The following is a 14,195-nucleotide window of genomic DNA, read 5'->3' as shown; positions in this document are numbered from 1 at the left end:
GACACGGGGCAGTGAACGCAGGGGGCGATGGGTGAACGGGACTGGGTATGAGTTAGGACACGGGGCAGTGAGCACAGGGGGTGATGGGTGAACGGGACTGGGTGTGAGTTAGGACACGGGGCAGTGAGCACAGGGGGTGATGGGTGAACGGGACTGGGTGTGAGTTAGGACACGGGGCAGTGAGCACAGGGGGTGATGGGTGAACGGGACTGGGTGTGAGTTAGGACACGGGGCAGTGAGCACAAGGGGTGATGGGTGAACGGGACTGGGTGTGAGTTAGGACACGGGGCAGTGAGCACAGGGGGCGATGGGTGAACGGGACTTGGTGCGAGTTAGGACACGGGGCAGTGAGCACAGGGGGTGATGGGTGAACGGGACTGGGTGTGAGTTAGGACACGGGGCAGTGAGCACAGGGGGTGATGGGTGAACGGGACTGGGTGTGAGTTAGGACACGGGGCAGTGAGCACAGGGGGTGATTGGTGAACGGGACTGGGTGTGAGTTAGGACACGGGGGCAGCAGAGATTCGGATGAGCTGAAGTTCAGGGAGAGTGGAAGCTGGGAGGCCGGCTAGGACAGTGTTGGAATATAATCGGGTCTGGAGGGGATAAAGGCACCCGGATGAGGGTTTCAGCAGCGGATGAGCTGAGTCAGTGGGTGGGACTTAGTGCGGAATGGGCCGGGAACGGTGGAGTTTGGAGGAGTTGAGGTGGGGGACAATGACACGGAGAGTTTTAGAGTAATCAAGCCCGGGGGTGATGAAGGAGTGGCCGGGGTTCCGGCAGAGGTGGTATGAGGTGGCCTCGTTACTGGACAAGATGCGAGTCTTGAAGATCACCCGTGGTCTCTTGGTTTGCGCACCATCAGCCTGCGCTGGACTGAAGGGCCAGAGGCGGGGATGGGATCGAGGTCTAAGGGTGCGGAGTGCTGGCAACAGCCAAGCAGGGGGAAGGGGCTTCACCCAAGGATCTAACTTCCAAATGTCCACTTGGGATGGGAGGCGGTTTCTTTAGGGCGGCATGGCACCATGCGACCGTACCCCAGAAAGATCAGGGGGAAAACTGAGGGGGTGACTTTGGCGTCGGCAACTTCGCTGGGTCTTGGCAGCCATTGGTAGGGGACGCAGTGATCCGGGAGTAATTCCAGGTCCTGGCTTTTCCCGGGGTGCCTCATTCCCGGAGTCAGCCCGTGCCTTGGAACAAAGCCAACACCATGAGTGTGATGAGGTGCTCTGACCCAGAACCGCTGGGAGAGGTCCAGTCAACGGAACAAACCATTCGGCCCCTCGAAACTGTCCTGCCATTCAATGAGATCAGGGCTGATCTGTACCTTAACTCCATCTACCCGCCTCGGTTCCGTAACCCGTCATACCCGTACCCAACAAAAATCTATCAATCTCGGTTTTGAAATTTCCAATTGACCTCCAGCCTCCACAGCTTTTTGGGGGAGAGAGTTCCAGATTTCCACCACCCTTTGTGTGAAGAAGTGCTTCCTGACATCACCCCTGAACAGCCTGGCTCTAATTTTAAGGTTCTGCCCCCTTGTTCTGGACTCCCCCCACCAGAGGAAATAGTTTCTCTCTCTCCACCCGATCAACTCCTTTAATCATCTTCAACACCTCGATTAGATCACCCCTACACGCGAGGGAGTACAAGCCCAGTCTATTCAACTGATCTCCTTGCTTAAATGAATCCGAAGCTCTTTGTAAATCGTGGGGAACAGGCAAAGGGAAGCTCAGGCAGAGGTCCGCAGCCTAAGACCTGTTACCCCTCACGTGAGCCTTGGCTGGGCCTCAGAGATGGGCACTGCCCTCCGCCCCCCCCCACCCCCGATAGGGGCACAGGTTCCGTGCTTGCTTTGCCTCCAGCTCACGAGACATCGTCGGAGGGAAGGAGAGTTTGGGTTGCGAAGGGGTTGGCCTCTGCTGCCACAGACCGTCCCAGTTCACACCACAGGGCAGGTAAGCCTGGCCTACAGGTAGCCTTGTGCATTGCCTGGTGTATGGGATGAGAGGGCTGTCCCATCAGGAGAGATTGAGCAAATTGGGCCTATACTCTCTGGAGTCTAGAAGAACGAGGGGTGATCTCATTGAAACGTACAGTATAAAGCTCTTAGAGGGATTGACAGGGTAGATGCTGAGGGATTGTTTCCCCTGGAGAATCTAGAACCAGGGGTCACAGTCTCGGGATAAGGGGACGGCCGTTTAGGACTGAGATGAGGAGGAATTTCTTCACACAGAGGGCGGTGAATCTTTGGAATTCTCTACCCCAGAGGGCTGTGGAGGCTCAGTCATTGAGTATATTCAAGGCCGAGATCGATAGATTTTTGGACTCTAGGGGAATCGAGGGATATGGGGATCGGGCGGGAAAGTGGAGTTGAGGTAGATGATCAGCCATGATCTTATTGAATGGCGGAGCAGGCTCGAGGGACCGTGTGGCCGACTCCTGCTCCTAATTCTAATGTGATAAATGCCGGGATAAAAATGGCCTATTAATACACACACATATATATTACTAGCAGAGTTCCTGTTCCATTGCTCACAGCGAGTCGCATACCACGCAAGGGGTCAATTCTAACCTAACCCAGCCATTGGGAATCACCCGATATCAGGTTTTACCCCCAGCTCATTCAATGGAATGCAAAAATGAGGCTGGACTTCGACAAGTGGCCTCCTGAACTACGGACCTTGACCCTTCACCTACATGGGATTACATCGAGTCCACAGCACAGAAACAGGCCATTCGGCCCAACTGGTCCGTGCCGGTGTTTCTGCTCCACACGAGCTTCTCTCCCACCCTATCAGCATATCCTTGTGTTCCTTTCTCCGTCAAACTTATAAAATTCTAACAGGACTAGACAGACTAGATGCAGGAAGGATGTTCCCGATGGCGGGAGAGTCCAGAACCAGGGGTCACAGTCTGAGGATAAGGGGTAAGCCATTTAGGACAGAGATGAGGAGGAATTTCTTCACCCAGAGAGTGGTGAACCTGTGGAATTCTCTACCACAGAAGGCAGTGGAGGCCAATTCATTAAATATATTCAAGAAGGAGTTAGATATATTTCTTAAGGCTAAAGGGATCAAGGGATATGGGGAGAAAGCAGGGACAGGGTACTGAGTTTGGATGATCAGCCATGATCTCATTGAATGGCGGAGCAGGCTCGAGGGGCCGAATGGCCTACTCCTGCTCCTATCTTCTATGTATCTAGCTTCCCCCTTAAATGCCTCTATACTGTCCGCCCCGAGCACTCCTCGTAACAAGGTAAACGAGGGAGTAAACATTAGGTCAGGTGAAACTTGGGTTTGAAAGATTGTAGAAGGGTGCCAAGGCCATATCACATCCACTAGCTTAGGCTGCGCTGGAGAGAAAGAGAGAGAGAGAGAGAGAGGTCACACTCCGTTAGGCACTAGTCTACTCTTCATTGCCAACCAGTCAGATTACAACCAGCAGTGTCCACAGTCCCCGGTTTTCAGCCCACTTTCCAAGAGATAGTTCTTATTTCTTTTAATCGACTTCCGAAGGGGGGATCTATGTACCAGGGTTTGAACTAGGGGAGGCAATGGCCCACAGGCCCAGCGTTCAATTGACTGAAGCATGTTGCTACCACATAGAATGGGGAACTCGCTGCCACAGGGAGTGGTGGAGGCGAATAGCAGAGATGCATTTAAGGGGAAGCTGGATAAACACACGAGGGAGAAAGGAATAGAAGGATACGGTGATGGGGTGAGATGAAGAGGGGTGGGAGGAGGCTGGTGTGGAGCAGATAGGCCCAATAGCCTGTTTCTGTGCTGGAGACTCGGTGTAATATGTAAGTGCTCAACTTTTAGTGCATTGAAAGGTATGTGTCCATCGATTCATATTTATTTTTACAGTTGTGCTTGAGCCTGTTTTCTATGTAAGAGACGGGGGTGGTCCCAGCAGGAGATTGGCTCAAATGACTAGGAGAAATCAAGGTGAGTGGATCAGCCTCCTCAGCTCCCTGCCTTCCTATGGTGCTTCTGAATTTGCCTAAAATGGCGACAGACGCAATCTTATATCAACATATACGTGTGCTGTGAGGGATTGCCACTCGTTCACTCCCAAGCTTTCTGAAATGGCTCTCCGATTAAGCGCTGGAGATGGGACAGCGTGGCCTGTTGGTCTTTCCCACGGAAAACAAGCCTGCTTTACAATCATTAGTTGGCCATTGTCAGCAAGTGTTTGGCCGGTACCAGCTTTGCGGGGTTGCTGTTAGCCACCTGGTTCTGGATGGGGAGGGGGAGGTGTTGGAGGGGCAGAGAGGGAGCCAAAACCAACTCGCCAATTGACCTGTTCCCATTGGTTCCGATTGGGTCCGAAATCTGTCAAGTCAATCCAATCAGTGTCCGTTCTCAGTGAACCTACTGACTGACCATCTCTCTAACTGGAAGCTCCTCATATCGCCAACCTTTGTTGAGTGTGACATCTCGCCAGTGATAACGGGCAGAATGTCAAAAATTAATCGTTTTCCCAGACCCAAAATAAACCCCAATTGGCATAAAAAGTGCAGTAAATGAAATCGCACCGAGACCGCGGGGGGGCGAGACTCTCAATCCGAGACCGGGGGGGGGGGCAAGACTCTCAATCCGAGACCGGGGGGGGGGGCAAGACTCTCAATCCGAGACCGCGGGGGGCGAGACTCTCAATCCGAGACCGCGGGGGGGGGGGGCGAGACTCTCAACCCGAGACCGCGGGGGGGGGGGGGGAGACTCTCAACCCGAGACCGCGGGGGGCAAGACTCTCAATCCGAGACCGCGGGGGGGGGGCGAGACTCTCAATCCGAGACCACGGTGGGGGGGGGCGAGACTCTCAACCCGAGACCGCGGGGGGCGAGACTCTCAATCCGAGACCGGGGGGGCGAGACTCTCAATCCGAGACCGCGGGCTGGGGGGGGTGGGGGGTTGCGAGACTCTCAATACAACCTTTGTCTCAGGCTTTTTTTTTTAAGGACCTTGGTCAAGCAAGAGGACCTGGATGGTGCTTGGCCGTCCAATGTGGCCAACTTGACCCATCAGCTCAGCCAACCTGACGTGTGACCTTGGCCAACTTGACCCCTCACCTCGGCTAACCTGGCCCGTGACCTCGACCAACCTGACGAGGGACCTCGGCCAACCTGACACATCAGCGTCCACCCTCCCCGCCCCCTGCCCCCCCCCGCCAACTAGACACGGTGCGGTAACTTAGAACATTGAATTTTAGTGGCGTGACTGCAGAGAATGACCCAGCTACATCTGAGGTACTACGACTGGCTTCCCGCGGCAGGGCTTAGTACATCGGCGCGCCCTCGTTGGCGGCCAGCAGCTCTCGGCCCGCCTCGTCGCGGCTCCCGTTGCCACCCGTGCCCAGCGGCGGCGGGGGGAGGGGAGGGGCCTGGTCCCGGCAGGGCGTGGGGTAGACGAACATCCGGTGCAGGAGCGGCAGCTGTTGCCCTTTCTCGTCCCGGATCACCATGTTCAGGGCCACCGGCAGCGGCGAGACGTGGCTGAAGTTGTACGGGTAGGCGCCGGCGAGGAGCTGGTGCCCGTAGACCAGCTGGTAGGGGTCCTGGTAGAATGCCACCTTCGCCAGGTCCTCGTCCCCCTCCTCGAAGCGGACGGCGCCCGGCTGGAAGGCGGGCGCCTTGTTCTCGGGATCGGCGTGCGACCGGCAGTTCCCGGTGGTGATCAGCGGTATCGGGTACTCCTGGACCGGGTAGCCCGCGCCGGGCTCCGGCACGCGGTCGCACTCCTCGAAGCCCACGCGGGACGTCATGGGCTCCAGCGTGTGGAAGTCCCGGCTGTCCTCCTCCCTCGCCTGGGCCATCCCCCGCGGCGGGGAGCCCTGCGCCGGGGGCGAGCTGGTGCCCGGGGAGCAGTCCCTTGAGTGTGATGGGCGCGCCGGCTCCTGCGCCCGGGCCTCTGGGGCGCCGGCGTTGGTGTGGGGCTGCCTGGTCTCTGACGTGGTGGCTCGGCGCAGCTCCCCTCCGTGCAGCATCAGCAGCGAGCTCATCGGATCGCCCGCCCTTGGCGACGCCATGAACTCTGGCGCTCGGGAGTCCTCGCAGCCGGCTCGGGGAGCATGGGTGGAATTCTGGCCGGAGGTCGAGCAGCTCTCCTCCGCGGGACTCGTGGCAGTTTCCTGGGCTCCTTCCTCCCCTCCGCGGCCCCCTGCGTAAGGCGCAATTGTTCGCTGGCGCGGCTCAATCTGTTCCGCCTCGGCACTCCTTGGATTTGCCGGGACCCTCTCCACCGCGTCTGCGTCCCTTGCTAGCAAGCGGGCGCCGGCCTCCTCCGGGGGCTGGGAGTAATGGGCAACGCCGGCCGCTCTCTCCGGCACCACGCCGGGACCGTCGTGTCCCAGGCCCGGCCGCGCTGCCCCCGGCCTCTCCTCCGTCAGGTGCCGCTTCTGATGCCTCCCCAGGGCCGCGGCGGTCTTGCAAGTCTTGGGGCAGTGGGTGCAAGCGTGGCGGCCGGGCGACTTTCCCTCGGCCCCCTGGGGGGTGGGGGGCCGCCGCTTCTGGCTGCCGTGCATCTTCTCGTGCTTCTTCAGGGCCTTGGCTGAGGCGCAGGCCTTGTCACAGAAGCGGCAGCTGGGCGCCGCCGCCGTGGCCGGGTGGGCCTGCCCGTGCTGGCGCAGGCTGCCGAGGGCGGGGGGCTCCTTGCCGCAGGCGGGGCAGGCCAGGACCCGCTCCGCCCCCCGCGGCTCCAGGGCGGCGCCGTCGGGGAAGCGCTCGGCGCAGGAGGCGCAGCCGGGCTGGACGTGGCCTCCCGGCTCCCCGGCCTGCTCTGCGGCCGGCTCCGGTTCCTGGGCGCGGAGCTCTGCGGGCTCCGCTGGGTCGCGCGCCGGGGCCTTGGCCGCTCGCTGGAGCCACCTGGCGGAGTGCCGGTAGCGGAGCTTCCGCCTCCAGCCCGACTTTCGGGCCTTGTGGAAGCCGCCCGCCCGCCTCTTGGGCTTGTAGGAGTAGTAGGGCCGCCACAGGTTGTCGTCGGTGTCGTTGTCGCTGACCTCTTCGCCTGACTCGTTGCCCAGGAAGTAGTCAGTGTTCCGCTGGCGTTCCCGCTCCCCCTCGCCCGCCCGTGGCTTCTTCCCGCCGGCGGGCCCGTCGCGCCGCCGCCCCTTGCTGGTGCTGCCCTGGTCGCGGATCAAGTCCGACTCGGAGATGCGTCGCTTGACGATGGCCTCCTCGCCGATGCGCACGGTGATCTGGCAGAGCGGGGCGCCACGGCTCTCGGCTGCGGTCCCGGCGCACGCAGGCTTGGCCACGTAGGTCATGGTCTTGCCCTTGGCCGGCGCCGGGTGTTTCTTTGGCTTCGGGGGCCGGGGCTCCGTCTGCTGCTCGCGTCTTGGGTCAGCGGCGCCACCGGCGCCAGAGGGCATCTCCTCCGGCCGGGCCTGGTCCTTGGACGCCTGCTTCTTTGTGGTGGCCCGGGCGCCGGGCACGGCGGCGGCAGGCTCCTCACCCTCGCCAGCGGCCGGCGGGCCGCCCGCCCCCTTCCCCTGGGCGCACTTGCCATTGTAGGCGATAACCGACGACTGGGGGCGGCAGGACCCGGAGGGTGGCCAGGCGTTGCTGTGCACGATCACAGAGGACTTGGCTGGGTGGCCGTAGGTGATGACGGAGGGGACCAGGCCGGCCACCTCGGGGCCCAGGAAGGCGGCGGGCGGCTGGGGAACCTCGCTCGGGCAGTCGTCGGCGCACCGGCTCCGCGAGGGGCTGCCGCTCCCAGCGCCCTCTGCGGGACACGGCCCGGGCGTTGGCCTGCCGAGCGGCTCCTGGTCGGAGGGCGGCGCCTGGCTCTCCGAGCCGTGCGAGCTCACGGGCGTGTCCTTCTCCTGGGCGTAGCTGGCTGGCGAGGCCTGAGATAAAGCGGCCAAGTCGCTCTCGGGCGGCAAGGCGACGGGGGCATTCTGGGAGTATTTTAACAAGTTGCCCGAGAGAGAGTGGCTGTATGTCTTGTAAGGGCGTTTCTGCGACCTCATGGGCAGCAGCCGGTATAACTTGAAAGCGTTCAGCTTTGGTTTGTAGCCGCCATTGGGAGTCTTCTGGCTGATGGTGAGCCCCGGGTCCACGCCGTGGAAGGATTTTTGGTGGGTCTTGAGGTTGTAGTAGGTGACAAAGGTCTCCCAGCAGAAGATGCACTGGTACCTCCTCTCGCCTGTGTGCCAGACTTCGTGCTTGGTGCGGTACTCGGCCAGGGCGAAGACCTTGTCACAGTAGCGGCACGGGTACTTCCTGCGCCAGGAGTGCACGTTGGCGTGGCGCTTGAGGCTGGAGAGGGTCATGTAGGAGCGCTCACAGACGGCGCAGAAGTAGAGCAGGTGGCCGTCCACCACTTTCATGAAGTGCTCCTCGTCTGTGAGGATCTCCAGCCGCGGCAGGCCCCGTGGCTTCCGGGCCGGGTGGGCGCAGCCGCCATCGGCCAGCATCAGGTCCAGCGGCTGGGCGGGACCCGGGCCGGCGGCCTGCTGCTCCCCGGCGGCCCCCGGCTCCTCCCGGTGGTGCTGGTGGCCCCCGCCGCCCTGGGGGGAGCCGGGCCGGTCCGCCCGCCGGCACAGCATCTGGTGGGTGTGCAGCCGCTTGACGTGGACGAAGGACTTGTGGCAGTGCCGGCAGCTCAGCGCCTTGCCCGCCCGGTGCAGCTTGGCGTGCAGGGTCAGGGCGGCGGCGGAGCTGAAGGAGCGGACGCAGAGCTGGCAGCGTAGCAGGGCCTCCGGCGGGACCTCGGGGCCGCCCGCTCCCTCTTGGGGCATCCCGTTGTCGGGGGGCTGGCCCCAGCTGGCGTCAGGTGCCGGGAGGGTGGCCGCTGGCTCCTTCGGCGGGAGGGCTCCCGGGTCGCTGGGGTTGGCAGCCTCCTCCACGCTGAAGCCGAGCCCTCGGAAGGCCACCGTGCTGAGCGTGTAAAGCCTCTTCGCCGCCTCAGCTGTCTCCTCCGAGGAGGCATTGTCGTGCGCGGCGTCCTTCAAGAAAACGCCGTGGAAGAGGCCGTTTAACGGGCTATCGTCAGTGATGCAGGGCTCGTTGCTTTCCGCACCCAACGGGGGCCTGTTGTCCTCCTGGTCTGTGCTCGTGGCACGGGAATGTTCGAAGGAATGGTTTGCAGTACTCTCTGGCCCGCTGGTTGGCGTTTGAGAACATCGCGCAGGCGGAGGCCCTTCCGTGTCCCCCGGCCTCCGACTAGTGGATGCTGTAAGGTCAATCGGGAAGGGAAGTCCTCTGGAGGCTCTTGAAGTGAGAAACGAATCTGTGGGCCACAATCCGAGTGGGCGAATGTCTTCCTCTGAACCCTGGCTGCCGGCAGTGGCGCGATTGTCCTCTTTGGTGCCCGGGGACGCCTGAGAAAAGTCAGATGAGTGAGAGAGTGAAGACTGGGCGGAAGAACAGCCCAGTCTGTCGTTGCAGGGGCTGGTTTGAGATGCCACCTCAACCAGTTCTTCCAGAAAGTGGATTCCCAGCCGGTTTCCAGCCGACGCTAACTCGTTGGCCTCCTCCAGCCTCTCGACCACGACTCTGGAGCTGTATATGAAGTGGAGGATCTTGGCAAAGACGGCCGCCTTCATCTCCCTCAGTTCCAGCACGGGGTCCATTGCCCAGAGGTTCTGGCTGGCTAGCAGTTCTTTGAAGTAGAGGCTGAAGGCGGCGAGGACATTCTTGTGGGCTTTGAACTTGCTGTCCTCCACCACGATGGTCACGTCACAGAAGACGCCTTGTATCCGCTGTTCGTTCAGTTCCTGAAGGAGAGCCTTGGCATGACCTCTGTCCATGACCTCAAAGCTGGAAGCCATTTTGCCCTTGAACCTGCAGAGAAAAAAAAGACAGGCAGAACATTAGATAAGGCCACTCAGCCCATTCCTTCCATCGATCATGTACAGTCTACCTTATCAGGGGTTCTATCCAACTGGTTAACCTCCCACGGGAAGGTTTTTTCAATCAGGCTCTTTACAGCCTTCCGGACTCAACATCGAGTTCAACAATTTCAGATCATTACCTCAGCCCCCATTTTTACGGATGGCAGTTGTTGATTCTGCCATTCCCCATTTACACCTCCTCTAGACCCATCTTTCGTTTCTTTACTTGTCCCGTTACACAGAAACATAGAAGATAGGAGCAGGAGTAGGCCATTCGGCCCCTCGAGCCTGCTCCGCCATTCAATGAGATCATGGCTGATCATCCAAACTCAGTACCCTGTCCCTGCCTTCTCCCCATATCCCTTGATCCCTTTAGCCTTAAGAAATATATCCAACTCCTTCTTGAATATATTTAATGAATTGGCCTCCACTGCCTTGTGTGGTAGAGAATTCCACAGGTTCACCACTCTCTGGGTGAAGAAATTCCTCCTCATCTCTGTCCTAAATGGCTTACCCCTTATCCTTAGACTGTGACCCCTGGTTCTGGACTCCCCGGCCATCGGGAACATCCTTCCTGCATCTAGTCTGTCTAGTCCTGTTAGAATTTTATAAGTTTCAATGAGATCCCCTCTCATTCTTCTAAACTCCAGCGAGTATAAGCCCAATCGACCCAATCTCTCCTCATACGTCATTCCTGCCACCCCAGGTATCAGTCTGGTGAATCTTCGCTGCACTCCCTCCATGGCAACAACATCCTTCCTCAGATAAGTTACCATCTCCTTTTGCCTCGCGCCATCACCCCCTTTTGTCATTTAATCTCTCCTCCCCCCCCACCCTCTTTCCCTGCCTCTGCACTTGTTTAAATCCAGTTACATCTCCAACTTTCTTCCAGTTCTGACGGAAGGGTCATCGACCTGAAACGTTAAAACTCTGTTTCTCGCTCCACGGACGCTGCCCTGGCCGGCTGAGTGTTTCCCGCGTTTTCTGGTTTTCATTTCCGATCATAGAGCACATATACCAGAAACGCTGTTTACGGAGGTCACGGACCATCATCAAAGACCCTACCCACCCCAGCCACAGTCTGTTCGCCCTCCTGCCATCTGGGAGACGCTACAGATGCATTCGCACCCGTACGACCAGATTTAGGAACAGCTTCTTTCCCAGGGCTGTCATCCTACTGAACTCCACAAATAAACTCTAAAGCCTGCATATCTGCCAATGCACTTTATTATGGTTATGTTTATGTTAATGTATTACAAGCCAAATGTATGTTGAATGTTTAAATGTCTTAATCTAAATGTACACTCTCGGGAGCCGCAAGCCTACATTTCGTTGTACTGCACTTGTGCACTAACAATGACAATAAAAGTTGATGATTATTATTATTATGCTTCTCCCAGCCCTGAGAAGTGTGATCAAACCTCCTGAATCCTTCCCATGCCTTCTGACTTAAGAAAACTACGAGGCACTTGGTTGGCGACCCAAGGTCTGAGGTCTAAACGGAGTTCCCTCGGCTCCCCCGGACCGCGGTTGGGAACCAGGGAGTGCGTTTACCGACGAGCAGGGTGCAGGTGGAAGCAAGGCTTAAACAAAAGAAGGAGGTTTGAGTTTTGTCGGCGAAATGGCCGATTGGCTGCAGTGTCACTCGTCATTGCCCTGGTGTCTGGAGCACGGTTAGCCGCTCCGGCGCGTGACCCGGGCTGTGCTTTTCAGGTGCAGACCTGATGGGCCGAATGGCCTCCTGCTGTGCTGTATTATTCTGTGATTCTACTTGGCTCCCTCCCCGCCCCCTGTGTGAACTGGTGCAAATAGATCCGTCTCGTAGCATTGGGAAACTAAAAAGAGAGACTTGTAAGCAGGGAGGTTATGATGGAGCTGTACAAAACGCTAGTTAGGCCACAGCTGGAATACTGGGTGCAGTTCTGGTCGCCACACTATAGGAGGGATGTGATTGCATTGGAGAGGGTGCAGAGGAGATTCACCAGGATGTTACCTGGGCTGGAGCGCTTCAGCTATGAAGAGAGACTGGACAGGCTGGGGTTGTTTTCCTTGGAGCAAAGAAGGCTGAGGGGGGACCTGTGCACAAAATTATGAGGGGCATAGATAGGGTAGATAGAAAGGAACTTTTCCCCTTAGTAGAGGGGTCAATAACCAGGGGGCATAGTTTCAAGGTAAGGGGCAGGAGGTTTAGTGGGGATTTGAGGAAAAAGTTTTTCACCCAGAGGGTGGTTGGAATCTGGAACTCACTGCCTGAAAGGGTGGTAGAGGCAGGAACCCTCAACATTCAAGAAGCATTTAGATGAGCACTTGAAACGCCATAGCATACAAGGCTACGGACCAAGTGCTGGAAAATGAATATATTTGAATATATTTAAGACTGAGATCGATGGATTTTTGGACTCTAGGGGAATCGAGGGATATGAAGATCGGCGGGAAAGTGGAGTTGAGGTGGATGATCAGCCATGATCTTAGTGAATGGCGGAGCAGGCTCGAGGGACCGAATGGCCTACTCCTGCTCTTAGTGCAATTCAGATCCCTTTAATATTGGTATCCTCTACTTAGTTTATTTTATCCCCTTAGATCTAATCCCCTTACACACCATCCTGACGTGGAAATATATCGGCCGTTCCTTCATCGTGGCTGGGTCAAAACATAGAAACATAGAAACATAGAAGATAGGAGCAGGAGTCGGCCATTCAGCCCCTCGAGCCTGCTCCGCCATTCAATGCGATCATGGCTGATCATCCAAATTCAGTACCCGGTTCCTGCCTTCTCCCCATATCCCTTGATCCCTTTAGCCTTAAGAAATATATCCAACTCCTTCTTGAATACATTTAATGAATTGGCCTCCACTGCCTTCTGTGGTAGAGAATTCCACAGGCTCACCACTCTCTGGGTGAAGAAATTCCTCCTCATCTCTGTCCTAAATGGCTTACCCCTTATCCTTAGACTGTGACCCCTGGTTCTGAACTCCCCGGCCATCGGGAACATCCTTCCTGCATCTAGTCTGTCTAGTCCTGTTAGAATTTTATAAGTTTCAATGAGATCCCCTCTCATTCTTCTAAACTCCAGCGAATATAAGCCCAATCGACCCAATCTCTCCTCATACGTCATTCCTGCCACCCCAGGTATCAGTCTGGTGAATCTTCGCTGCACTCTCTCCATGGCAAGAACATCCTTCCTCAGATAAGGCGACCAAAACTGCACACAATACTCAAGGTGTGGTCTCACCAAGGCCCTGTACAACTGCAGCAAGACATCCTTGTTCTTGTACTCGAACCCTCTCACTACAAAGGCCAACATACCATTTGCCTTCTTAACCGCTTGCTGCACCTGCATGCTTACCTTCAGCGACTGGTGCACAAGGACACCCAGGTCTCGTTGCACTTCCCCTTCTCCCAATCTATTGCCGTTCAGATAATAATCTGCCTTCCTGTTTTTGATACCAAAGTGGATAACCTCACATTTATCCACGTTATATTGCATCTGCCACGCTTCTGCCCAATCGCCCAACCTGTCCAAATCATCCTGGAGTTTCTCTGCAACCTCCTCACAGCACACACGCCCACCCAGCTTTGTGTCATCTGCAAACTTGAGCTCTGAGCCCTTTATCTTCCTCTGTCATTGCTTCCCACATGGACCACGGCTTCTAGCTTTTGGCCTTTACCCACCCCCCCCCCCCCGCAGAATGTGCTGCACCCTCTCCGTGATGTCCTTCGCCTTGGCACCGGGGAGACAGCTCACCGTGCGGGACTCACGTCACCGGTCGCAGAAACGCCCGCCCGTCCCCCTGACCATCCAATCCCCTATGACCGCTGCATTTCTACACTTTGCTGGGCAGTCCCTTGCCCCCCCTGGAACCAGGGCTCCAGGGGATTCTCAGCCTCCCGTACGCCCCTGCAGTGACTCCAGCTGCCCCTCAGGCTGAGCAACGCTGAACTCAAGTTGGAGCAACTGCAGGTACCGGGACAGCAGGCAACGAGTCGCCACTGTCCCGTCATTTTACCTAAAACTTGTCTACTGATGTTATGATATATATGTCTCTTGTGTTGTATATACATGTTTCAGTTTAGTTTCCCCATCAATCCTCTTTATTATTTAATTATTTTTGCCTACCAGATTTTCGCTTATTCCTGACTGGCTGGCTGTTTCCCCGGGGTCACGGTCTCAGGGTAAGGGGTCGGCCATTGAGGCCGAGATCGGTGGATTTTTGGACTCTCGGGGAATCGAGGGATATGGGGATCGGGCAGGAAAGTGGAGTTGAGGCGGATGATCAGCCACGATCTTATTGAATGGGGGAGCAGGCTCGAGGGGCCAAGTGGCCTAATTCCTATGTTCTTAATGCAATTCAGATC

General features: G+C 57.4%; 1 protein-coding gene across 1 annotated transcript; it reads right to left on the bottom strand.

The window, feature by feature from the left end:
- Window positions 1-4,689: 4,689 nt before the first annotated feature.
- Window positions 4,690-10,652, bottom strand: LOC147091117 (zinc finger and BTB domain-containing protein 38-like). The gene has a single exon (XM_085977584.1). It carries the CDS (start codon window positions 9,775-9,777, stop codon window positions 5,281-5,283), a length of 4,497 nt encoding a protein of 1,498 aa, XP_085833710.1. The 5' UTR covers window positions 9,778-10,652; the 3' UTR covers window positions 4,690-5,280.
- Window positions 10,653-14,195: the final 3,543 nt, after the last annotated feature.

The sequence above is a fragment of the Somniosus microcephalus genome, unplaced genomic scaffold (genome assembly GCF_052327205.1).
Source record: "Somniosus microcephalus isolate GS21.2 unplaced genomic scaffold, FLI_Smic_1.0 unresolved_chr4, whole genome shotgun sequence".
In the NCBI taxonomy this organism is placed as follows: domain Eukaryota; kingdom Metazoa; phylum Chordata; class Chondrichthyes; order Squaliformes; family Somniosidae; genus Somniosus; species Somniosus microcephalus.
The sequence above is the reverse complement of the archived record's forward strand: the minus strand, read 5'-3'. Positions and strand labels throughout refer to the sequence as shown.